Source organism: Lissotriton helveticus, chromosome 1_1 (genome assembly GCF_964261635.1).
Source record: "Lissotriton helveticus chromosome 1_1, aLisHel1.1, whole genome shotgun sequence".
Lineage (NCBI taxonomy): Eukaryota > Metazoa > Chordata > Amphibia > Caudata > Salamandridae > Lissotriton > Lissotriton helveticus.
Genome location: NC_136057.1, coordinates 2,092,303,310 through 2,092,330,749, shown reverse-complemented (window position 1 = coordinate 2,092,330,749; position 27,440 = coordinate 2,092,303,310). Strand labels below are relative to the sequence as shown.

At 39.6% G+C, this 27,440-nt stretch overlaps 1 protein-coding gene across 1 annotated transcript in view; it reads right to left on the bottom strand.

Moving 5' to 3' along the window:
* Window positions 1-27,440, bottom strand: part of LOC144756211 (vitellogenin-A2-like) — a 79,936-nt gene that overhangs the window by 32,061 nt on the left and 20,435 nt on the right. The window contains exons 10-20 of the mRNA XM_078645827.1: window positions 26,628-26,851; window positions 26,421-26,518; window positions 20,358-20,482; window positions 18,461-18,562; window positions 15,400-15,519; window positions 15,122-15,311; window positions 14,946-15,039; window positions 11,138-11,323; window positions 7,301-7,448; window positions 1,561-1,777; window positions 310-473 (exon numbers count right to left, since the gene is read on the bottom strand). Coding sequence (XP_078501953.1) covers window positions 310-473; window positions 1,561-1,777; window positions 7,301-7,448; window positions 11,138-11,323; window positions 14,946-15,039; window positions 15,122-15,311; window positions 15,400-15,519; window positions 18,461-18,562; window positions 20,358-20,482; window positions 26,421-26,518; window positions 26,628-26,851 — 1,668 coding nt within the window. The remainder of the gene's footprint in view (window positions 1-309; window positions 474-1,560; window positions 1,778-7,300; window positions 7,449-11,137; window positions 11,324-14,945; window positions 15,040-15,121; window positions 15,312-15,399; window positions 15,520-18,460; window positions 18,563-20,357; window positions 20,483-26,420; window positions 26,519-26,627; window positions 26,852-27,440) is intronic.

Here is a 27,440-nt window from a genome sequence, read left to right as displayed (position 1 = left end):
TAACCAAGAGAACCAGCCTTGCCCTAGGGTGTGCAAATAATAGAGGGAAATACATATAAAAGAAATGCAGGGGCTGTGACAGTTAGCTTAAAGAAAATATGATCTGATATTGGCAATCAGACACTGTGTTTAGACACTAGTTTTTGTTATATTCAAAAGGCCTCAAAGCAGATGAATCATACTCTGATGTGAAGTTCCACATCTTGCAAAACGTTATCAGACAATGCCTAGTAATTCTGTTCTAAAGATGATTTTTATATAAAGGCCAGAAGGTTTTAACATGGTTATTTTCTCAATAAGGTAAATTACCCTTAGCTTGTCTATTCCCAGAATTTTCTTCAGTCTCATTTGCACCATGGAGTCTTCGTGTTCCTCGTTTTCCTCCAGAGCTACCAAAGAGATTATCTTTGAAGCTGCTTTTGGCCCAGCCTGGATCTCAAGTAGCAGTTTTTCAATGGCCACATCAGTATGAGCTGCAAGCACACAACACAGATGTTAGTTGAGGTTGTTAGAATACCTCATGGAGGGCATACCACTGAAGGAGTGGATATGCTGCTTCTGAAACTATCACACTGATAAAAACATGGCAGTGATTGGAAGGAAAATCTTGATCCCATTGCAGGTTTGTTCTTTCCTTTATGGTTCATATTCGAAACCCTCACATTGAAGGATGCATAGTTGCTTTTAAGCAAAGAGTAATATGAATATAAATGTTTGTAGAAGGATAGATACCAGTCATGAAACCTGACCAACAATTTAAAAATGTCTCAAACAGGGAGATTGTAATAGGTTGTAGCCTTGTTAGGCAGCATGTCCATGCCCGCTGACTATGGCAACTTACCGGACACACTCTAGTGAGCAACTAAAGATGTGTGCGGTGCACACTGATCACCACACACCATGTATATGTTTGGGTGATTATAAGGGCATTTTGTCTTTCATGTATAGGCATCAAATATGAACACCTGGATGGGTTGATTTCTATATTATTGTGGTGAAAGGGGTCACAAATAAGACCCAGGAAATAGAACTTACAGTCTGTACATTAGCTGCATCATAACATGTCCAAAGATTAACTATGTCTGGACTTCTGCCGTGATTTTACCTGGCACAATAACCACTATATTACTATGATGGTTCATGATCTTTAAGATGTTTGCTGCCTACAATAGCACCTGCATAAATGCCCCAATACATTTTCCACCAGCAAATTCTGTTCCCACTATTCCAGTTGTGACATAAAGTGCATATCAGCTCGCATCCTGACTCTAACAAGGGCAGGGCAATTAGAGAGCAGAAATGTGTGGATGACCTGAAGCAAAAATAGTGTTGTGAGAGGATGGCAAAATGGGGACATGATTTGTGACATCATCATGGAGAACCAAGTGGAAGAATAATTGTTATCAAATCACAAAAGATGTCTGCTTTGGACAATGATGACCATACTCAGATAAGCATTCACCATGAAAGGCTTCAGAAATCAGAGCTCAGGTGCACTGATCCCAAATCCATTCCTACTCCCTACCTGTGAAACCACAATATTTGCGCTCATCACTGTACCTGGTTTTACCACCACTTTAGCTTCATGCTCTCCGACGACTTGGTATAGTGGTGAATTTTTCACAAATGCTGCATTTTGTGAATGAGATTCAAGGCAGACTTGGAAACCAAAGTTTCTTGCTTTGACACATGATTGATATGTAAATTGGCTTTCTGCTGCTGCTCCGTGGTCAAACTGTTCTGAATATTTCTTGGAGACCAGTTCAGAAGAAACTTCCTGCATAGACAAAACATGCACACTTTAAATTCTTGTAAACAATATATATTCTTGAACAAATCGACCATGTTTTGATGTTTCTTTTTTGAATATCATCTCTTGAGATGCGTCTTGTAGACTGTCACACACTTTCATTTGCCCATCTGACTTGCTGGCCTAACTTACCACAATCTTCCAGCTGATGCATAAGCAATGAGTTGTACCATGTGACTTGAGAATCTGTCCATTCTGCAGGGCCATTACAGAATCGTTTCGCCTTTGCTGGGCATTAAATATTTGCTGTGCACTTTACCCCTGCTAATCAGTAGTTAAGTGCTTCTGTTCCTCTTTTCAACATGATGAAATTGGCATAGCACTAATCGCCATATGTAAATTACTTATAATTCTCTAGTACCAAAAGTGCTCTAGGGTATGTAAGTTAAATGCTACAAGTGGACTGTAACACCCATTGTCCTATCCACTACAGTGACAATGTAAACATGACATCAAGCTTGCCATGTGAAGCCTGACTGTGCAATTGTGAACTGCAAATTGACAGGCGAAACGTTGGGCAGGCCTAAACCCTCATTTTGAATATTAACAACTCACCCCAAGTAGGCCTTACTGCCCATAAGGGAGGGAGCATTAGTAAAACAATTTAAAAGTAGGCATGTAAAAGTTAATTGTTAAATATGTCCTTACCATGAAAATGCACTTAAATACATTTTCACTGTAGCAGGGTAGCTGCTACATAGGAAAGCACTGAGACACATTATTAAATTGAATGATGTTATCTCGGACTAGGAAGCAGCTACAATTTCCATTCTTTAATTTTTTTAAATATGTATTACAAGATCAATTCACTGTTGGATATCTAATAAACATTTCGGAAAAGACACTTCTAGAAAGTTTCCTTTTCTCTATCTAATGCCTCAGGCGCACCATTTGCATGAGTCCCAGATGTAACCTGACAGCTAAATAGCCCCTTGATGAGGTGTGAAATGCTCACAGAGGTAAGACAAAGAAATTTGGTGTGGACAGTGTTCTGTTCCTCTGGCAGAATGACCTTCCAGGATGTGCCCAGGAACTTGATTGACTTCAAAGAGGTCTAACCTGTGGTCAGCTGAAACCTTGACACAACTCTACTTTTGTTCCTATAGTCAGCACCAGCCCCAGTGGTAGAGGAGCTGCAGGGAAATGACCACAGGAAAGAGGTTGCTCATTTCCTTGGCTACACCTCTGGGGTGGGCACCCAGGCACTGCAGCATGGGATAAAGTAATATTGTCTTTGATTTAGGTGGAGAGGGGCACTTGGGGATTGTTTTAAGTAGGGCATACTGGAAGTGCTGCAAAAGTGGGTAGCGTTAACCTGGAAAATCTCACCATATTGATTAAAGACGGGCCAAGTGTCACCCCCTCGTACAGGCTGGTGCCAGGCATCAATGTGGCACCCACAGTACCCATCTCAGAAGACATTCTTAACTGACCTGTGGAAGAACAGAAGGGGGGTGGACCTGCTCTCTGTGACCTTAGGAGAGTCTAAAATACTGGGCTTAAGGCTGGCCACCTGTTCAAGCTACACGGACACAACACGCTACAAGAGGCCTTTTCTGAAAATGTTCAGCTGACCAGTTCCACGATTTGCTGAGGATTTTTGCGTTCCATTCCAGAAACTAAGTCCGATAGAAAAAGCTTCTGATCAGGTCATACCTAGTTTCTATATTCAACCAGCAATCTATTATGATCGTCCTTCACTTGCACCTGGGTACTGGTCAAGCGCAACCAGATGGCCTTGGTTGGAGCTTAATGCTTTTTGGTGCTATTTTGACCCTTAAACTTTAAAAAATCATATCTGGTCTCCCTTATTGGATTTATGTAATTATGGTGTAATTGTATTTGTGAAAATAGATGTACTCTATTTTCCTAAATTGGTGGAGGATTTTTCTCATGTAGTGTTTTGACTTTATACTGTTTTGGTACTGCATACATACTTTACACTTTGCCTCTAAGTTCAGCCTATGTGCTCTGTGTCATAGTTAACAGAGGGTTGAGCTCAGGTTAATGTAGTGACTTTAAAGGTTTAACCTTGCTTGAATTGTGCATATTACTTAAGGTGGGCCACTACTCCCTTAACAAATACCCCACATTTCCCATAGTGACCTAACATACATTTTAAATATTTTTTAGCCTGTGATCTTCCATCTTCACATTCCATCTTTCCACCTGCTGATTTGTCATGCTAGTGTTATCTTGAACAACAATGGATCATTCTACTGTTTGGGTACCTCCTGCTCTTCTCTGATATTCTCCCCACAATAGTTGAATTGGCATTTTGTGTACATATTTAATTGTTAACATATTTTAATTTTTATAACATGCTACATGCCACAAGAGATTTCCTTGTACTGAGCCACAAGGACAGAGATCAAGAGGGAGCAGGGAGGACAGATTGTAGATTAGGGTCTGCAAAAACCAAGGGTCCGATTCACAGAACTAATCTGAGACAAAATCCTAAACGTACTACTTTTGGTATTCACAGAAGGCACTTATTACTTTTGGTGTTCAAAGAATGTAATAAGTGCCTTTTGTGAATACCAAAAGTAGTAAGCTTAGGATTCTGTCTCAGATTAGTTCTGTGAATTGGGCCCACGTCTTTAATCTATCTCTGAGTTTGAAGAGGATGCATTGATAGCCAAAGCCTGGTCCTTTAGTTGTCTTACTTTTTGTGGTTGCAGTGTGTGTCTGAGAACACAGTTTGGTGGAGTGTGTGGGTTGGACTTTTCAGATGTAGGATTTAGGACCTATTGTTGGTGTGGTTACTGAAAGACAGATAGGACAATCAAGATATATTCTTTGCAATCAATTTGCACTGTAAGCCTTGCAACAGAATTCTGGGGATAGTCGTCATGCTGGAAATGACCCAGTGAAGAACTGTGAATAGAATGTTGCCATAGTTGTAGTGTGGAGAGATTGAGGCAAACAAGAATGTTAATTTGCCTGCAAATAAGAGGTACTGAAATATCTGGTGGCGAAACATGAGTTGGTTGCTCACCTGGGGTGTCAGATAAATATTCAATCAGTGACAAAAACTAGATATTTCAAACATTTGGAAAACGTAGAGAAGTACCTATAGATGGAGCTACAGTCATTCACTTGACTCTGAGGAGCAAGGATTCAGTTTCACCTTATTGGTGCACATCCAGTGGATCACTGTCCCGAGAAAAGGGGCAAGTGGGAGCTATACAGGGAATGTTTTCCTATCTCACCATAGCAAGACATTGTTGGAAGTATGCACATAATAATTGAATCCAGAGGATGAAATGATGACTCTGAGATGCTCAGTTGGAAGTTGTAGATGGGAAATGGTAATAGAAATACCACTGTATCTCCCAAGTGATTGGGGAAAAGAGCAGAGAAACAAGGGACACCATGATGCTCTGCGATGTGTGGTTCAATAGTCATAGCAGCCAGTTTAGATTGTTGCTCTGGAGACTAGCAATAATCTGGTTGACTTTAGACAAATTCTGGATGATCAAATTAAAGGAAGCCAAGCGGTGTTGAATGATCAATGAATCAACACTAATAATGTAAACTGTCACCCATAACAACTACATTTCAACTTCTTTCTTTTTCTCTTTGAAAAGGCTCTGTCACTACAAGTGTAATTTCTTTCTGTTTTGGTCGAATAAGTGTGCCAAGAAACAGATTTTCATGGAAAAGGTGCACAGGAGAAAGACGGAGTTAGAAGGTGCATTTAGCATCCTGTGCATCCTTCATATGCTCGTCCATGTCCCTTGGACCACATTCAAACTTGTTAAGTTGTTAATAAGGACACGAAAAATAAAGGGGATAAACAAGTAACAAAAGCCGGCTCCCCAGCAATCCCAAAATAAAACTCTTTTTTATTGCTCGCAATCCAATGTGAAGACTAAACTTTCCATGTCAGAAATTCCTAGAGAATGGTTTCAGCTAGTCTGAATCATGTGTCATTTATTCACCTTGTCCTTTGACAGGAACTATATTAGAAGTATGTCAAAACATGCACATTTGATTAGTCAGCTCTTCTGAAAGATCTTTACCAAATACATTTATTTTTATGGATTGTGATATCTGTTAGACTAAGGCTTGGTGCCTGCCTTACTAAAATCCCAGGGGAAGCGAGAGGCTGAGCTGTTCTGGAACTATGGGTTCTTGTTGGGTACCAGAAACCAGGGGCAGCTTCGATGCAAAGGTCTAGAACTCACAAAAATATTTGGCATTGTGATTAGTTTGTGGTGGTTTGTGTCTAGTGGATCAGGGAATTGGACTCATAAGGTATGGGAGGATGCAAAAACACTTTTATAACTCTGTCGGGATTGTTTTGAGGTTGAGGATGTCAACAGGCTTAGTGAATAGAAGCTATAGATGGAGAGATCCTCAGCATTGGTGTCCTGATGTTTTTGTAGAATTTTAAGGAAGTGAACAAACTGTAAGACTAGAATTATAGGATGTGTGGTAACCAAGGAGCTGTGGGATTGTGGAGCTTGGTAGTTTCGTCTTCAATAAGCCAGAAATTCACAGAGTTGTCAAGTTGCAAACTATCGCTGTTTGAGATTAGCATACTAGGATATGGTATTGTGCACGTAGTTCAAAAGCAGGGAGCTAAGTAGCAGATTTAGCAGGGAAGAATGGATTTGAAGTGCTGTTAAATGGGCAGGATCAATTCAGTCCACTTCATTGAAACACATTAAAAATCATTGAAAATGTTTGTTAATGAAAACTCGTTTGTTAAAGAAAATCTTGGGATTGAAACTTGGAAATATATTTCATGCTACTTCCATTTTCGCATATTATTGCAGCAGGCTAGATGGATATTGGATTTCTTTTTGATCTCCTGTTTCTTAATTTTGTGAGTCACAGTGTGATTTTGGCTAGGGAAGAATCTAGTAGGGGTCATCTCATCAAAACACGATTTGTGTTGCAGATGATGAATTACTAAAAAAATTCCATCCAGCCTCCACATTATACTTAATGGGGTAGCTTTTCTGTAAAGCTTTATAGTAGCTATTGTACAGAAAGAAAGATGGCAGCTTGTGAAGTAAAATTGAAAAATGGGGAACCCACTGCATCACTTTGGTTGTATGTCAAAATATTCTGTACATAAATACTGTATTCCTGAAATAGAGTGTCATAAATATTGTTTACAAAAATATCGTACCGTGAGGGTGGAAAGGGAGATGGCTCCATCTACACCGGAGTTATTTGCAAGAGACATGATATTTAACCATATAAGCATTAGGAATTCTAAAAATCTTATATTGCTTTCCATTTTGGGCATTTACTTGTGCAAGCATTCTATAGAATCTACTAATGTCATTTGTAAGTTAAACAGGCCATTATTACTGTTGATTATTCAATTGTGTGATACCTTCAATAAAGCTACTACCATGCTAGCAATGCATTGTGAGAGCACCCGGCTTACATACTACTATATTTCACAAAGGGTGTGATCTTATTTTGAGCTGTAAAGTAATCCAAAAATGAAAATGTTTGCTGTCAATTTACCATCAGGCTTGCAGCTTCAGCTGAAGTCTTTCCTGTTGTCTCGAAATGCTTCTTTAGAATATTAGCTGCAGCACCTCGGGGCAGAATTGGAGTTTTCCTCGCTGCCTCCAGCTCTTCTATATTTCTTGTTACAGCAAATGCTTGTGCCCTAAGCAGACACACAGAAAGGGATTTAAAAAAAATTGTTTTCCACCAACTCTTTCGATTTATAGGACTTTTCCTAAAACCTATGGCTGCCGGGTGGTTCCTTGGCACCTGAGACAGAATGGTACCCAGCCGTGGCCCGTGCAGGTAAGAGCGGTGGGGCCGGATTGGGGGGAGGTTCCACAGATGACCAAGAGGGAAAATTAAATAAAAAAATAATATCCCCTCGTCGTCTGTTTAACCCCTCCTCCTCCCCCCCCGGACGCCACCCCGTCCCCCCCCACTACACTTACCTGTACGGGACCGTGGCTGATGGTATCACGTTAATATTGTCAGAATATCGTGTAACATAAATAATGTGTCATAAATATGACAAATATATCCCTATTGGAACTGAAAATTTACACTAAGGCATGATGTTTTTGGAAGTTATGCGTATGACACAACAATATTCTGACTTACAGCACCTGGGAAGCTGTTTTACAGCTCTGGGTAGTCACTGAAAGACATATTGGAATCGGAGAGTTACAATGTTGTTCATCTCAATTAAAATAAAGTTATAGGGTACTGTGTTCGTGTAAAGCAGCATTAGAATGGAGCAAGGGGTTCCTGTTGACATGTTGCCACCTGGTAACCAAGGACATGTATCACCTAAACTAACATTTATTCTCCTATAGCTAACCAAGGTTGTCAGTTTATATTGGTATCAAATGTAAATCGTTTGCTACCATTCTCACAACTCTGAAAGCTGAAATGCTTATACACAAGTTCTCTTGTCACTTGCTCAGATTGTTTTTTAAACTATTTTTATTTAAACAACAAGATGAGGAAATCTCAGCATCCAAAATATACCTTTCCAGGGTATCAATGCTCACAGTCCTCCTCCCCTCAAATCACAGTCCACCATCATCTGATTTCTTTGCCTGGTATACTTGCTCAGATGTTAAAACAATGTTGAGTTTCCCTCACCCTGTACTGACCAAACTGTGGAAACATGTTTTACAACCAGTCCATGTCTTTATGACCCTTCTTGTTTTGTAGGTGAGTTGAAACACTAAAGTGTTTACTGGATGTCCTATTTACGGATCCAGCAATGGAGAAGCAGCCAATAACACAAACATTTCTTGTAATTTACTTTTCCTAGCAACATGATCACAACACACCATTAATCAAACCTATGCAAAAGCATAACAATCATGCATACACACCCAGGGTCATGGGCTGATGGGTATTTACAAGTAAGGGTTTGGCATGGATATTATTGTTGTGTGAGGTAACAAAACCACTGTTTTAATCAGTAAAACAAGTCCATGTTTTGAACCAGAAGGCCAAACTGTGGAAAAGTTCCGAAGGAAACACTCCCAAAACACTGAGATGAATTTAGCATTTTCAAATTATTAGAGGGGCTGGTGGGTGTTTACCATCATCATCAAAAAAGTATTTATTGCGATTATTCATCATGAAAGACAGAAAATATTAATAAAATGCAAAATACAGCTGTGGGCAGTCATAAATACACATAACATGTATCGTTGCAAGTTACCGTTAAAATTATAAATATCTATAAAAAGATAAAATTCATTAAAACAGAATTAAATATATCATACGCAAAAGACTTTTACAAATGTCTACGAGACAATAGATAAAAACCCATAAAATTCCAATTTAAACATGCCAAGCCCGGGAGTGTCAGGACTAAGTAATAAAGCCTCCATTTTTCTCCCGAATGGCCCAAGACCAGTTCAGAAACTTAGCTACCCCTATCACTACGGTACCATTACAACTAGTTTTCAATAGCCTTTTTGAATAGCCTTTTAGCAGTTAACGCTGAACTAGTTCCCAGGGATCTACATAGGGGTATGAGCCACATGCTTCGCGGTTGTTGGTAGGCAGGTCAAACATATAGTAGGTGGTCAATGTCTTCTGTACACTTTGGGCAGAAAGGGCATTTATCACCAGTAACAGGTTTCCATTTACATGTAAACTTCCTAAGTGGAAGTGTCTCAACTCGGAACTGGTGGTAAAGCTTGCGATCTCTAGGTTTCGCTATAACATCCCAATAGCCTTCCAAACATGTTTCATCTTTGAATTCCCAGAAAACACTAGACAGGGATGGACTAGTCAAAGTGGAAAATCTAACTTTAATATGATTCCAATAAGCTGCTCTATAGATTGCTTTTGGTGGGAATTCAGCGGACACTGGACTGTCCAGCTCAGTTTTTCACCAAAGGTGACACCTAGATAAGTAAAGACATTGGTCTGCTCCAAGAGCTTCCCGCTCATGAAAACTCTTGATTTAACAGACCTGGCCCCATGGAGTACCATGAATTTAGTCTTCTCCACGTTGACCACTAGTTCATGGTCGCAGCAGAACTCCTCAAAGCGGGACAGTGCCAGCTGAAGCCCCTGTCTCGTTTTAGATAGAATCAGGGTGTCATCTGATGTCATCTGTTGTTTACCAAATTTTTTAGCAAATCAAATGGTTTGTGCTTCAAAAGTAGTTTTATCAAACAGTGCCTTTGCAGTCACTGACAGTATGTGCCAGTTAACCATATTGTATCGGAATGATTGTTTTACTTAGATAGCTAAGGACAATGTGTCTCGGTCTCTTTACTGGCAAGAATTTGTCTGCCCTACATTAAATTCTTTGAGCGCCTCAAGAAATAGGGCAATGTTATAATAATGGCGATACAATACTGTACAATTTTCACTATTATCCACAATTCATGGGTCTTTCATGTGATGGTAACTAAATGTGATCACATTTTGTTGCCTAGTTGTTTGAGGGAGACACCCAGTCACTTGCCCATCATCTGTAAAAGGGCTCTGCTTTATACACATGAAAGACTATCCCTCAGCAATTTACAGTCACATTGTTAGGTATTATTGACAAGGCCAAGAAGGACCACCCTAAAACAGAAGCTGCTTGCTCGCTCTGCCACTAGAGCAATGTTTTGGCAATTCGACCTATGGTAAGAGATGTTTTAAGGCATGGGCAACGTGGGGTATGGCCTAGGGCCCCGGCCTTTCAGGGGGTCCCTGAAGGAGACAGTTCTGTTCTGCAGAGTATTTTCCTGATTGCCTTGACTATTTCTTAAGCATATTGTTTTAAGTACAGTTTTCCTTCAATTTATTTTTAATGTGGGTCAAGTGTGAGAATCAATTACAGACATTTTGCGGAGAAATGCTGTGTTTAAGTTTCATGCAACATCCGTAAAGAAGTTTCTTTCACATCAAAACAGGATCTAACATATGAGAAATGGCAGTAGGGTGTCACATACATTATTTGCATTAATATCAGTGAGCTGCTGCTGTGTTGCATTAGTAGAAACACCAGTCACTAACCCTGAATATTAGATGCAAAGTCATTTAGAATTTGGTCAGAGTGCTCTGTCAATGACCTGACCAAAGAGGGCTAAAATTGGATCATAAATCCAAAGCTGTTCCGAACTGGGGGCCACAAAATACAGTTAGCCCACGGCCCCCAAAATCCTTAAGATGTCCGGGTCTCCCTGCTCCTAACGTCAACCCCCTGGCTAAAATAGCTACTTCTATGTCATTTTCTGGTCAACAAAGACACTTCATAGATCATATATCTGGCCAAATATTTTTTTAAATAGAATAGAATGGAATAAAACCCCATGGCAGAACCCACAACTCTTGTCATTCCTTTGTCAGTACTTGGCCTTGTACCTGGCAACAATGAGTTCATTCTCCTGCTGGCATGGGGTTGTCTCTATCCTTAAGTTCTTCTGTTTCATGTCAATCTTGGCAGTCAGTTTCATTGGGGCATTCGTGCGGAGCTTAGCATGGAACTCAATGCCAGCCTGGATGAGGTGGGTGTTGATTCCCATCACAGCCACCGTGTGCATGTACATGCTGAAAGAGAAACCATGTGTTAGCAAAGCCATATTGATGAGAGTAGCAATCGGTTCAAATGTATCCCCTGAGAGAATAATCTGGTCAGCATTTTGCACATACATAGTAAATGATCACTTAAGGTTGCAGTATTGAGATCATACCATTGGAGAACAGCTTTCCAAACGTGTTCTTGTCTAGTGTGCAACTAACACTGTGGAGAATGTCTGTTATCATTTGACCCCCATGACATTAGCAGGTTGACACTTTGTCATGCGGTTACCCCTTCAGCAGCCTACTTTTTCATGCAGAGAGACTGGAGGCTGCATAAAAAGCACAGTTTATAGGCAGTTAATAGGGATCTCTTGGATATTTACTTTCTGCTCCTGTTGCTGCCTTTATGACCTCTGTAACCTGTTATAGCAATAGGAGAGCAAAGAGTATCAAACGGAATGCCAAGTGTTGCAGCCGCTACCCCTAACTTGTGCCTAGAGGTGATCATTGTTTGCTTGTTCTTGCATTAGTTGCCCAGTGAGTGAAGGTCCTTCTTGTGGAGGTGCAAGGAAAAAGAAGTAGCATTGCAGTGGTGTGGCTCCTAAACATCGAGCTCAGGAAAGCATGGGACACTAATATCATGGACAAAATATTGCGGGACAATATATTGAAAGGTTAGTATGTATTCATTTTCTATAGCTAACTCCACATCAATACACCCTGACTATAAATATATGTATATATATGTATATGTGTGTGTGTGTGTGTATATATATATATATATATATATATATATATATATATATATATATATATATATATATATATATACATGTTTTTATATTTATATATATCTATATATATATTTATGTACAGAAACAATGGTAGCGGTGTATAAACGAGTCACACATCAAAAGAATTTTGAATAAGTACAGGGCTTACAAATTAGAATTGCGAATTTGTGCACAAAAACAAGCAATCAGATAAGTTGCGGTACCACTCGGGATCAATAGCACCCCACTACCATGGGTGCGAAAGACACTAAAACCCAATGGGTCCATGTGTACACAGATGGGACTGGAAGAATCCCAGCACTCTGAAATGTTATCAATTTATACATATATAACCTTGATACGTTTTTACACCAATTCAACAAAGGTCTGTTGGTTCCAGGACTGTAATTTCCAAAAAGCCTTGAGGAAGTCACTGGATGTGACGAAACACTCTGCTACCTATATTCATCTTTGGATTAACTTTGAGTGCATTCAGTCTTGATGAAAATTGTTAAAGTGATATTTTTAGCTTCCATGTATAAACAAATTTTTTGGTGTGCATTAAATTCACAAAATTTTTGTCTAAAAATCGTTGGTGAATCTATCTCTGGGTTCTTACCTGTGAACGAACAGACCTTTGTTGTATTGGTGTAAAAACGTATCAAGGTTATATACATATAAATTGTTAAAATTTCAGAGTGCCGGGATTCTTCCTGTCATATATATATTTATATAAATAAAATTCGTCAAGGAAAGCGGCATCATGACATGCCAGAGGATTTCACTGCCCAAATAATGGAAACAGATCAAAACTTCAAGTTCTCAAGAGAATACAAACCATTCATACTTCATTCTAATTCTCCATGGTGCCACCTATAAGTCTGCACTGCGAAACTGTTTTTCTTGGTGCATTTTAAATTCTTTTGCTATCCCCACTAATCAATTTTTAACATACCCTTTTCAAATGACCAGCAAAGTTTGGTTAGCATCAATTAGTTTTGTTCGGCTAAACAATTTTGTTGTCTGGCTTGCTCTTGCAGTAAAACAATCAGCCAAAATATATATGTTACTGCCATATAGGGCAATATAGTTCATTTCAACTGTTGTTAAAGGCCAGATGAAAAGTGGATACTTGCGCATGGTATAATAAATGAATTTGAATTGAATGATGACATCCAGCTAGATATTTAGTACTTTATGTGATTAACCTAGTTCTTTGCACTCATACAATTGGCAGATGTTGTATCTCTGTCACTGAATTATGGCTTGTGGTCTGGTGGGGACCGACACAATATATGGCAGAGGTTGGCCCACTGGACAGTTATCTTTGCACTCAGGAGTTTCCTGTGAAAAGTGAAAGACATCAGAATGGTCGCTGATGCAGGTGTGTTAATGTGTGACTGTCTGTGCAAGGTAGAATTGTTGACACCTGATATGGAGGCGCTGTGACCCCTTGGACATGGGACTGATATTGTCCTATTGCGTCAACTGGAATGAGCAACTCAAGCAAAAGCTACATCCATCGGGACTCTCTGGTGGACCCCATGGGTCCAGATAGTCTCTGGTTCATCAAGTCTTATGGACACCTGCTTTTTAGTGAGCTGAAGTGCAGATCTGGTCTGGGTCGGGCTGAGACAGAAAATAGGCCTAGGCACCAAAATAAAAGTGGCCACCATTAATGAATTAGTAAACTAAAAAAGTAGCCGATGTTTGTAAATTGGCGCACTTTTGAATTAGTCAAGACACGCTGAAGAAGTGTTCTGCAAGGTTTGGAACACTGCATGGATTTGAGCTTGCTGCAGGCAATGTTTGTTATAATATCAGGGAAATCCATAGTAAAAACCGGCCCGGCAGACAATAAAATAGGCACACAAGCAGTCAAAAAACAGGCCCACACACTGACCTGTCAGACCAGCTCATCGAGCACTGCCTGAATGCACTATAGGTTAGTCCAACATTGAATCTGGATGAAAAGTGAGGACTTCATGAAAAAGGTTAACACATTACTGATATCAAGTACCTGCTATGAAAAATGGCCTTGTTAAGCTGCAAAGAAAATTAAAATTGTATTTATAATTTCAAGATTTTTACTAAATTCAGAAGGTTATCTTTAGCTGCATAGAGCTAACTTTCAATTAGCACAATGTGGCCTACATCTAATAAAGTTTACGCATGCAGACAGCATACCTTGCCTGTACAAAGGTAAGTTAAAAGATGCTATCTTTTGCATGGAGTTGCGTCACTTGAGCATCCGTGCAAACATTTAGAAGATTTGGGCTTTTGTGTGATGAATGGCTTTCAAAACATCAGAATATCCACACAGTTGGAAACAGAACCATACCTCCTTAATCACAATGGAATAGGCAGCCTGCAAACGTTGTCGATTACAAACTTTGCACTAGCCGCAAACATCAACTGTTCGAGATTTATCAAGGATTTTCATTTTCAAAGAGGACCCAGAATTTGTAACTGAGCAACGAGACATTATCGTTGCTTGTTTACAACATGATGGACCAAGAAGCTAAGAATTGATGGGCTTATGTAGATAGATCTCCTAAAATGAAGACAGATGTCTTGTTCAATGCTTTGTTCCCTCATCCAATATTTATAAAAGTGCATAAGTTTCTGCCTCTACTTTTTTCATGCAAAAATGCATGCTTACACACCATAGTTGGTTGCAGGAGCGGCCCGTCCAGTGCACTGTGTGTGTGTGTGTGTGTCTGTATATATATACACACACACACACACATATATGTATATAATGTGATTTTTTGTTGAGAATTAGAGTACACCTGGTCTGTAATTGATATTCTGTTGGAATACCGACAAGAACATTATTCTGGTGGAATACCAACAAATTAGGAAAATGTCATTACCTTGGTGCTACATCCGCATGAAGTTGAATAGTGGATTCTAGTAACTGTGCAACACTAAAATCTGAAGATGGAGTTGGAGTCACTTTCACATCAGCTGTCAAAGAAACAATATATATTTAATAAATGTGAATGCATTATTTGGGGATAAGGTCTCTGTAAGAAAGATTGTGACATACTGTTGATGACCGCGTTAGCCACAGCCGTGGAGTACAAGCTAAACTCCATGGGCAAACCAACACAGGTGGGAAGAAGTTGTCGAACTTCTGCGGCCAGCACGGGTTGTGCGAATTGTCCAGCGATGCCATTCAGAAGTTTGTGTACTGCATTCTTCACAATACTATGCCTTTCTGCTGGTTCATTCAGAGCCTAAGATGAGGTAAACAGAGTGGAGGGTTAAGTTAGCAAAGAGAAAGCAAACTTTGTTGAGGAAAATCAGCTCCTTCGTCTATTTTACCTTGATGGCACTTTGGATGACTTCCTTGTTGATGTCAAGATAGGCGATCTCCTGGCCAAATAACTTGATGTTGCCTGATATCAAGGGGACCTCCGATGGCAGTGCCTTCCAGCCCAGCAACTGTGGAAACATTGCATTTTATCAATAAAATGTATTCACATGTTCAACCTGTCAGCTGAAAAATATTTTCCGTCAACATTCGCTGTTTAATTTGAAACAGATTTCCATCAATAGTTATCTGGTTGAAACGGATAGGTCAATTAGTAATTAACATTTTACTTTCTCCTTTTTCTGTTGTGTGAACTTCGTGGATAGGTAGGAGATAACTGAATGAAATGTCAAAGATCAAATCTTGGGAAGGGAGTGGGCTTGTTACTCAGAACCCTTATAATAAAGTGAATTTCTCGCCCGGTAGACTAAAGCCACTCTCTGCTGCAACATGGACCTTCATGGAGTTCCGGGGTGGGGAGGGGCGGCGGGGGGAGCGCAGTCGGGGATACCACTTTGAAATTTTTTGAGAAGCTGATATTTCCATACTTGGAATTACTGTTTCTGAAAATACTGGGCCCAGTAACCCCAGACATGAAAAAACTAAACCCAGAATTGGATGTGGAGCCCTAGGGCCTCCGTGTAACAACTGTGCCGGTCCCTGCCCTTCCTGCACGACAGGAGGAGCTAAATATCCTACCCACATTGACATCCCAACTGCTCAACTGCACAGCTCGAGCCAAAATAGCTGCATCCATTTTGCACCTGCGCCAATCAGGTGGTAAATAAATACAGATCAGGGAAAAAAGACACAGATTGGGACTCGGTATTCTTGGGTCCGTGCGTTATTTTCTTTTACGGGGAAAAAATAACTTGTAATCCCTGTATTTTATTACAAGGATACTGAATGGGATCAAATATTTCAGCCAATCGCTATCCCTGCATTTAAGTCTGGGGATCTCATCCTAATGACTAACGTAGGTGCAGGAAGGCAGAATCCTTTTCCAGATTTTCAGGGTAACCACGTAGCTAACAGGTTTACATTGCAACTGCGGAATTTGTTATTCTGGCATGGATCAGGCTCGCCTGAAACTATTTTGGAAACCTATCATGTAGAACCATATCAACCTGTCTTTTCTACAGGTGGAGACTACATTCCCTATCTTGATGTTATTTTTCATAAATAGAACTTTACAGATGTCTTTAATGTTGCATTTTTTAACCAAAAGGATCCGGGCAGCGAGCGAACTTCCACAACATGTCACAAAGGCACATAACTCAACATTTGTATTTTTCCTGCATGTGTATATTGTATTTTATAAGTATACCCCCACACACTTTCTTGCTGATTTGCCAAAAAGTTCTGCACTGCACTATACAGGCCTGATTTGGAGTGTCCTGTTCATTTGTGATATATGCTGTACCTCCTGTTATCCAACATATCACAATTAAGAGTTTAGTGGCAAATGCTGCACTCTCCACAATTGCCTCAGATTAATATTGTCAAGTCAAACCTGCCAATGTTTGCTGGGGGAAAACGACATGGGACACGAAAGGACATGTGGACTTTTGTGCATTTGCACGCAAACCCCCTTATAATGCATTGTTTTATTGAGTGATGCTTGTAATCAAAGTAATTATTGTTCCAACAGCTAATGTCACCCATGGAATCGTTAGAGTAGCAATCCAACGACGGGGCACTCGAGAACTGGCACTGTTGGGTCTCTGGCGAGATCTTCCAGTTATTTTGATATCTTAACCTCTTCTTTTGTCTTTTGACAAGGGTCAATGAACGTCATCCACAGGAGCGACCCTTAATACCATTAATTGAACTATTAATGGTATTAGTGGGTGCACATCCTAGTATTACCTCTGCAATTATTATGGTGTTGCAGTTTTGAAAATGGGATTCTAAGGAGCCTCTGAATTACTACTTAGGGCTTGAGTCTGAGTTGGCCAGCAAGACTGACTGAGGCACAAGTTTTTATAACTGAATCAACATTACAAATCATTCCCAAATTTCAAACCAACCTGGCAAGATTTGTGCAGGTATACTGCGACATACTGAATTTTGGAGCTCAGCATGTGGGAAAAGGTGTGATATTGAAGAGGTATCCCCCATTCCAATTGAAAAGCTCAGAAAGAATGATAGTTTTATAGAGGAGAAAAAAGCCCCCTACGGGATCTACAGGGTTGGACCGGCCTATAGGACAATCAGGCAGTGCCTGATGTGCCGGTCTCACAATCAGTCTGTGGGCTATTTTTCTAGCAGTTTTTTTGGCCTGTTTTATCACCATGTGGGCTGGTGTTTACTATTGATTCCCCTGAGATGACCACATAGCTTGCCTGAAGCAAACACAAATGCCTGCAGTTTCCCAACCTTATAAGAAAATACTTATACACTGTTTCTTTACAAGCTCAAAACAGGCCTGATTTGCAAACGTGGGCCACTTTTTTAGCTATTTTGCTGGCTCAAGGGGATCTGCAGTGTCTTGGGTGTATTATTGCACCCAAATACTGGACCAGTAGGAACGACAGCCAAGCCTGAAATTGCAAGACGATTAGACGTAGAAAAGAGCCAAGTACTTGTAAGTGGGCGATTTCAATTAAAGGTACCCACATTACTGTGCGAAACATTGTACTCAATGATCAAAAATACCGGCTACACTGGTAATCAACAATGATCCGACATTCTCTTCCTTATTTTAGAACAAGCCCAGATGGCCTTGATTGCAAAAGGATACACAGCCTGCACATGGCATTGTAGATTATCTTTCTAGACCCATGCTAATGTGTTTACCTGATTGTTAAAGTAAAGTTGTCTTGTTGAAGACAAAACTTAATTCTACCTAATGCATATAACCAAAGACTATTTACATGAAAGGTTGATTATCCCATATGCATATGCCTAAGCATAGACTATCTGAGAGCAGGTGTCTGTCTACAGGCAGCGCAGTTTATTGGCTCAAGAATTCCTGGACTACTCATACACACTCTTTTCAATTAAGCTGAACCTATAACAATGTATATGGTGCAACATATATTCAGTGAAACCTTCGAATATATGACTTACCGTTTTTGCAATCTGTCCTATCTTTTTGTGCATGGGATATTCAGCAAATGGGATGTTTTGCTTTCTCAGCGTTTCCTCCAGACCTTCTGCTCTGACAACAATCTATGAAAACATATGAAAATATATGCAAAAATGTTTATACAGTTTCTGTTAAATTATTCATACTGAGATACAGATATGTTACGTAAGCAGGCTTTATCATCAATATATTTACCAAGGCTATATTTTATGTAACAGTTTTAAAAATATAAAATGTTGGAAAGTGCAAGGCATGCTATTATAAATGTCTCATGTTTTGATTAATATTTCTGCCTATTGAAAGACTAGCACACACAGAAGAGGCTTCAATGATGGGACTGAAACTTATCTAACAATATTTGCATCGGACTGGGTTGTGAGAAATATCTCACATAAGACATGGGTAGGAGGGAAGGATAACCCTGGAGGGATCTGTTAAGATTAAGATCTGGTAGTCTGAGATCTTGTAGTGTAAGACTTGATGAAGGTAGAATTGGATAGGAAAGGCTTAGAAAGAGTTGAACTAAATAAGGTAAGGTTTGGGTTGGTGAATGGTTGTGTACATTATATCTGAATAGGGCTGAATCGTGTATTAGATGATCTGGTTGTGTGGGTTTAAGTAGTGTACAATTGGATTGAGTTTGATTAGTTACAGTGACAATCAATATATGATTATTGGGTGCATTGGGATCTTGAAAGGCTGGCATCATGTAGATGGCCCCCCAGATGTTATGGTCAGACTTGATTGGGTTAATGTGGGCTGATAACGGTAGGGCTAGGTGTGGATCTGATGTGGTCTGATCAAGTTGGGTACATTTGGTTGACAATGGTAGGGATAGGTGTAATCAGGTATGGTAGATTGGCTTTGTGTGGAATAAATAAGGGGAGGATTGTGGAGGAAAATGTGGTGATGAATGATTGTACAGAGTAGCATAGAGTGGAACTATAAAGAGAAGGCTCTATAGTGGTGAATCTTAAACCAAACAATTGGCAGCCTAGGACTGGGCATGGCAGGATTGGGCTTAGTGGATTCTGATAGGGCATACTCTAAAAAGGTTACATCAGGTAGAATAAAACATTGTAAGATTGAGTAGGATTGTGCAGTGTAGGGTGGGATTGGATGGAAAAGAACAAGAAGAATACATGTTAGTTCATGGTCAGTGAGATTTGGTAAGTACAAATGGGTAAAGTATATCTGGTATGGTAGGCTCATTTATGACTGACTTGTATATTGCCCTGTAGGATGGTATTCTATGTAAAAGGTCAGCATAGAGGTGTGTCAGATATAATACAACCAGGTCTGTTTAAATGCGATAAAATAGCACCAAGTAAGTGGGATTTGGTAAAGTTTAATTGGATAGGGTTGGATTTAGGAGGAGAGGTTTTGGAAGGCCAGAGCTAAGTTGAGTGTAATCTATTTTGATTGCATCGGGGATAGCTTTAGGTAGAGTTTAGGTCAGATGAGTTGGCTGAAGATAAATCAGATAGCTTAAGACTGGGGAAGGTATCAGCCAATAAGGGATGATCATGCAGTTTAGTGTAATATTTTTTCGGAATGGGTAGAGTCGAGAATAGAGTATAGTTTGAAAGATAGAATGAAGTAGAGAATTTTAGGTCAAGGTAGGACCTGGTAGGATGGGATCCACTGAAGTAGGTTTAGCTAGATCAGAATTTCATGAAGTAAGATTTGATATGGCTATTACATGTTAAGATTGAGGATAGAATGATAGTGACGGTAATACTAGTTTAGCATAGTTCTGTAGGATAGATTTGGGAAGTTGAAGATCAAACACAGTGGAGGTAAGCAAAGCAGGGTTACATAGTGCTACAGCCCCTTATTTTTGTAATTCTTGTGAGTGATCTTTGGTTTGTACCATACCTCAAGAAGATCGGCCTCGGCACCAGAAAAGTATCCTCTCAATTTCCCAAGCAGAAGTACGGGCAACATTGTACTTGCACTGTTGATCATGAAGGCATTAGCACCAATTCCTGCCATTAGAGGATCTGCAGGAAAACATACAACATTTCGATAAAACGAAACCTCTGATGCTTACAGAGAATATTGACTTTCAAGGTTATGTCAAGTACATGCAAAGCAGCCTCTGTAACATTCAACATATTATTTCCTACAAATTAAAAAACTAAACTCAGCATAACACTTCGCAGCCTTTTGGCTAGGGTATCAATAGACAAATACTACATACATACATAGATAAAACTGTAAAATATTTTTCGAACATCTTTAGTAACAGATTTAAAATCATAGCAACACTTTAAAAGTCAAATTCAAAGATAATTATGCAGGTTGAAAGAATATCTAATAAAATAATAAATAATGCCCCACAAAAGATCTTCTTGGGACTTGCTCATGGACGTGTTTTTTTCCATGGCTACTCTATGAAAACAACTTGTTTAGTGTAGAAGATGAGTTGATAAAGCTGTAACTAGTTTGTATGGAATGACATTCTCAGTGCTACAAACGCCTATAGTCTTACTGCTTGTGGGTCTACTAAAATACGGTTGTGGTTACAAGTCTATACCCAGGGCCTGAATGTGCTATTGAGTAATTGAAATGGTGTGCATTTGCAAGAAGAAGAAGCTCAAATGAACATTAGGGGCTGTACTTAGACTCAATATCTTTGTAAATCTGACCCTATATAAATATAAGTTTGCGTCAAATTCAATATGTGACTGTTTGGAACGACCATGTACTACCCATAGAAGGCCTACCTGATGCAAAGTAATACAAGGCGGCACAATGAACTGTGTTATTTTTTCTTACAAAGCCATGCAAATCAACATTTGTGCAGCTTTTTAAATACCAAATAGAATTTTGTACCTGGGCTGCGTCAAAAAGTGATACTACCTCAATGCAAAATCTTTGTAAATCTGGACTTAACTATATTTAGGTTCCTGATTAGAATAGCAAGTTAAAACATGTTACTGATATCAGTGTGACAAGAAAATTCGACTCAGATTTAGCAGACCTGACCGATTTGGCCCTCAGAATCACCTACCAAGCCAATAATGTATTTATTTGGTGAGTTGTCACACCTCAAACAGCCCCCTCCTCAACGCTGCCCCCCTGGGGATGTAAAATAAGGTCTCAATCTTCCAAGTTCAGAAACATGTAAATCGTCTCATCTTTCCAAATTGGACTCCTGCTATAGAACCTCTTTCTCTGTGCATCCTCTCTAGGTCATGCTCCTTTAGCATTGATATTGCTCCGCCCATAGAACGATTCCCCGTTCTACCATGATCTGTTGGAATTGGGAAGTTGGTGAGATTGACCCCATGGTCATGTTCTTCGATGTGGCAAGACCCACACTTGCAATACAATGAATTATAAAATGCAGCATCTAGTCTTATGAGAAACATGAGAAAAGAAATCCGAAGCAATCTTGGCGCACTGTCTTAACAGTGCTGCTCCAAAACAAAGTCATATAGTTGAATAATATTTATCCTTCTTAGTGCTACTCATATAGGGTAATGGTAGTACTTTGAGCCACCATACATCCTTCATCTAACTTTCAAATAGTCTTAGAAGATTGATCATGGTTCTGCATCTTCCACAGTCAAATATTTCAAGTACAAATCTAAAAGCAACACCATTTTCTGAGGTGTAACAACAGCCCTTACAAGGTTAAGCCTTAGATAGATGAATACTCCAAGCTCATCAATTTGGATGAGCCTGTAGAAAATTGTGGGCTAATTCAATACTAGATGCATGCATCACTAAAAAGTCAAAAGCCCCTTATTCGGTCTTGTGTAAGATCTCAGCAGCCAAGCATAGAAAGGTTGCTTCTAACACTAGAATTCAGTTTAATAATCATGGCTTGCATTTCATGTAGCGCTTCATGCCAGGCTGCTGCTGCTTATAAGCACTGCAAATATTTTGAGTATTACCCATCATAATGGTAGTAAATATACCGACCTCACAAGGTTAGAAAGCTCAGCAGGCTTTACTAGTATTCAATCTTATCACCTGCAGATGATCCCTTTTCAAAAGGTCATGGGTTTAACTCACTGAACCCTCTTGCCAGCCTTGTTTTGTAGCCAGCGCTGTGCAAAAGAGATCCAAGCCGTTTTGAGTGCACATAGCTGATAGGGATTATTGTGAGAAACAGTCTAATTTTATGACTCTAGTAATGACCGCTAATATAGATTTAAATCAGAAAAGTAAAAAAAAAATCACTAAGGGCCTTTCATGATTGCCCCTTAAAATTGGGTGCTGCCTCTAACTTGTGATTGTGCAGTGTAAACAAGTAAGCAAACACCTGTGATATGCACCTGGATTGTTATGCAGTTTTTCAACAAATTTGTCTCAATGCTCATCTGCTTTTATTTTGTACCCACTGCCAAATATTTGCATTCTTAATGTTGGGGTTTGATTGTATTAGGTGTGCTTCAGATATGTTTAAGACACTGGGTACTGACCATATGCATGTTTGCATTTGTTCAATTACACTGTGCATATAAATGAAAAAAGTGGTGTCTAGACTCCATAATTCATTAAGGCTGTGGATATATTGTGCAATCAGAAGACCATGATAACAGGTAATTGAAAAGCCAGGACACCCAGTCGTTGCAGCAGGACAGCAACACCTCTGCTTTAAGATGGAATGGCAACTCAAAAAATCTCTGTTAACCCATGATTTGTAATTGATGTGTGTGACAAAGCTCATCCGAGTGCTATATGTTGGCTCTATAGCCTTCCCAGGTAAATGTGGGTCTTTTCTAAATGTATCTCAATACAAAGATTCCCTTCTGATCCTGAACACATTACTGATTAAATGCTTATCCTCCTTGAGGCACGCAGTAGCGGTGAAATGTAGAAATTCACATCTGGAAGGAGATGCATGAGCATATTGGAGTTAGCAATGACCTCAGCCCTCTGAGATTTGCACACACTAAGATAAACAAGCACTCCATAAACCCATGAGACCTTGGAGTAATTGCAAAACTAAACAGTGGCACTTGAAGTGCTTTATGCTTTGTTTGCCATTCAGCCTGCCGCCAGCTGCATCTAGAGACACAGCACCGCTAAAAGCAGGCTTCGACCAATGAGATGTGTTTCCAGTGGTTCAATTCCTGCCCCTGGGTAAGGCATTGTTATTTATCATTCACAGTGAAGCCTTTTATACTTTCCTAACGGCAGTGGTGGTGTCATGCTTCTTTCCATTCCTTCCTCCAATAAAGGTGGCAAAAGATTCCTCAGCCAAAAGACGCCCCCCCATTGTTCTTGTCCTGATCAGACAAGGCTACCTTTCTGGCCATTGACACAATTAATCAACAAACAAACATAAACAACAAATAGCCTTGAGCGGGCTTATGGACTATAATCATTTAAAAAAAATGCGTGTTTGTTAAAAGAAACACTTGTATTTGTTGGATGTATATTTGTGTGGTTCTTAAGCTCACGGGGACAGTGTGCACTTGCTTTTATTCACAGTGATATGATTAAAATGTCTTTAGCTATTTTCTCCTTTTGAATGAACTTGTGAAAGATTGAGATTTACAAGAATATAGCATTAAATGATGTGTGGTATTTTACCACTTATATCCTTTATATGTGTTTTAACTGATACCTATGAGCGCCCATGATTTGTTGTGCTCTGAGACTTGCAGGCAGACCCTCTAGGGGAAATCTCTCATATACCATCTTTAAAACAATGTTGAATAAACAAGTGAATCAGAATACCTTTCTCAAGGATAAGGAGAAAATAAGAAAAAGAAGCCATACTCAGCGGTGTAATGAAACTTGAGGGAGATCCCCTGCAAAGTACATGAGACCCCCTCTGATACCCCCAGCCCACCACCTGTCGCTTTGGTCCCAGACCCAGTGTACTGCTCTGAGGGTGCCCCCTGGAGCTAGGCCCCCTCCACACCGACTGACCCAGCGGGCCAATGTTATGCCACTGACAATGCTTGGATGACAATCAATACATGCAAGTGTTTACAATCCCAGACCTATCTGGCTGAACCTTATTACGCATTTTAAACTAAGGCTGTTGCAACTATTCTTTGGGTTGAGCGCATCCCAAGATTTATGCAAGACTGTGCTTATCGTACAAGGAATCATAATTGCATATACTCTGCATTTGTTCCCCTCTTCTAAACTAATGCAGATATTGGTTTTGACTGATCTTTATTCAATTCAGTATTAGAACATGTTAACAAGCAAAGTTTCTCTATGAAGCATGATTTCCAAATAGTAACTGTTAGTTTTATTAAAGTTATGAATACAGCTGAGCGGCTGCTAAGCAGCAAAAATGATCCAGTGACTTTTCCAGAGAATGTTGGCATCTGCTAGAATGCTAAGGTTCGCAGGTTTATCATCAACATGGTGGGTGGATTCATTTGTTTATTGTGAACAGCTTCCTAAGCTTTTTTGATTCTTAAATATTCCTGTATTACCTTTAAATGATACTGTAACTCATTGGCCACCACTTCAGCCTGATAGATTCCTTTAGAATTGCTTCATTACTTATTGATGTGCTGTCAAATGTGATTAAAAAGATGGATTTATTGGCATTGGGCACTTTAGTTACTATGTTTTACAGCGGGCTCCTCGGATCATGGAACTGGCTAAATCTGAGGCGTCAATCATGTGTCTCAAATGCCCTTAAAGAGGCAAGTGAATAACACTGCTAGAAAGCACTGAGAAGTACACCAATATGAGAAGAGACGCATCATTGAACAGCAGCATCAAGCTAGGGCATCCCAAACATCCTGCTTTGGCGCATTGGTGGGTCAAAAACTGAAGTGGAAGTGATCTATAATGCAATCTTCTTCCAAAAACCTAAAGCTGTTTTGTATAAGATTTCTTCATCCAGCCATGGGATACTGGCTAAAGGATGAAGTTTCCCAAACCTTCTGGATCCAAGAAGACTGAGAGTAATGTAAAAAGTTTTGTACTGTGATGATCCTACATTTTGCACTAAATCACTTAGGATCTGTATAATGAATGTATTTAGACTATTTGACCGGTTAAAATTTTAATATGTCTGTAATGTATTTTATATTGTGCTTTTATGGGTACTGTGGTACCCGAATAAAGATTGACTGACTGACTGACTGAGTGGCTTATTTAAAAATAGCTACTACTGTAGCCATCCTCAGGTTATTAAGAATAATGCCTGAAGCTAAAGAACAATTGACCTGCTTTTGAAGAATTGTGGAAGGATCTCAAAATGGGCTTTGACTGGTCTGGCTGAAAGAGAAGTTTCAGATTTATAAGTAGCACTTACAGATTAAAGAAGAAGATTTACGCTTTTCAGAATCTTCGAAATGAAATCCTTAGATAAAGGGGAATATGAAGCAAAAAGTTGGAATTCTGTAATTTTCTGGATGAAAAAGGACATTGATAGGCTCTGTCTTTTCTGGCGAGGCAGTGAACTTTTCTCGCAGTATAGATGGTGAATGATAATTCGGCACAAGGTTTGTTCACGGAAGAAGAAATATTTATGGACATAAAATATCCTTTTGCTTTAATCAATGCTTTTAGAGGGTAAGGCAGATTTCCAGACAAAAAATGCTATGGAATACCAAGTAACACACCAGTTAGACCGCCTGATGGCATATTTTCCCTAAAGTAGTAAGTTCACCTCCAAACCATGGTGCATATATATCTTTCCACTTGCATGTAATTAGAGATGCTAAACGCTGCCAATATGGTTTGCCACTTTAGTGAAAGAGTGAAGTAGGTAGGAAGCTGTTGTAACTCACCAAAGGCTTCACTTACTTAACACTGTCCCTAATTCTATCAATGTGCCAGTGTGTCTAACCGCTCATTCCCCATCAGGTACATTTACATATCATAACAACATTAACAAATGTAACATTGACGTTATTCTAGTAACAACACAATGAACAAAACGGATTCTGAATGCATAAGCAAATAAATAATCCTTTTAAAAAACACAACTTTTTTTTTACTTACATTTGAAAGTGTCGGCGTAGAAAGCTTTGCTGTAACGATAGCTCAGGCGATCAAGCGCTGGGTTGAGCATCTTAATAGCAACATTGCAGGCAGCAGCCCTAAAAGAATGAGCATCAACATAGTCACTACAGGAACAGATTTGCCAGCCTCAGCAACATTGTGTAGAATAAGTAGCCAATTTAGAGGCTGGGCTCAGGCCAAACTCACAGTTGGTGGAGTTCTGGGGATCGGCTTTTGGACAATGACTTCATGTGTGAGTAGGTGAAACTCGCGAGCTGCAGGTTGAGTTTGCTCTCCTTCAGTGCAACGCTAGCAATGGTTGATACCAAGGCAAGGCTAGGCTTAGTTTCAAACAGGACCACGCAGGCGGCCATGCGGACTTCAGAACGAACCCTGCGGTCCATGAAGATTTGGAGCAGAATGTCTTGGACCTGTAGACAGAAAGAATTGTATGATCTAGAGAGGGACTTTGATTCTAAAGGTGTAGCTGTCTTTAGTGCCTTGGTTGCCTTTTGATGAACAAAATGGATGATTAGTAACACAAAAATTCAGACATAATGGGTTTGATTTAAAAATATACCCATGCGTAGACGTCACATTATATATTCAGGAGCTAGTTAGTAGTAAGTCACACCTAACAGAAAATCTTTGCCAGTCAAAGAATGTGGACACACAAATATGTCATGACGGGAACATGTAAAGATTTTCAGTGCTTAAAGCAAGGTGGTATTTTGCAAGAGGAGAGAGTCCTGTTCCCCAACATAAAGGCAATTGTTTTGCCTTCTCTTGTATTTTGGTTTCACACAGTGGTTTAGCCTAGGGCTGCTGCTATAACATGCTTCATGGATTTACTAACGCTCAGTAGAGGTTTTAGCGAAAGCTTGCCACATAGTTACTTCTATTAGAGAGGAACATCTACTAGCAAGTACGCAGTCAAAACATCTTGACAATGGAGACATATTTTATACTTTGAATAGTTTCTTCTTGATCATCAGCCTTCGGGGTCCAGAGATTCCTACA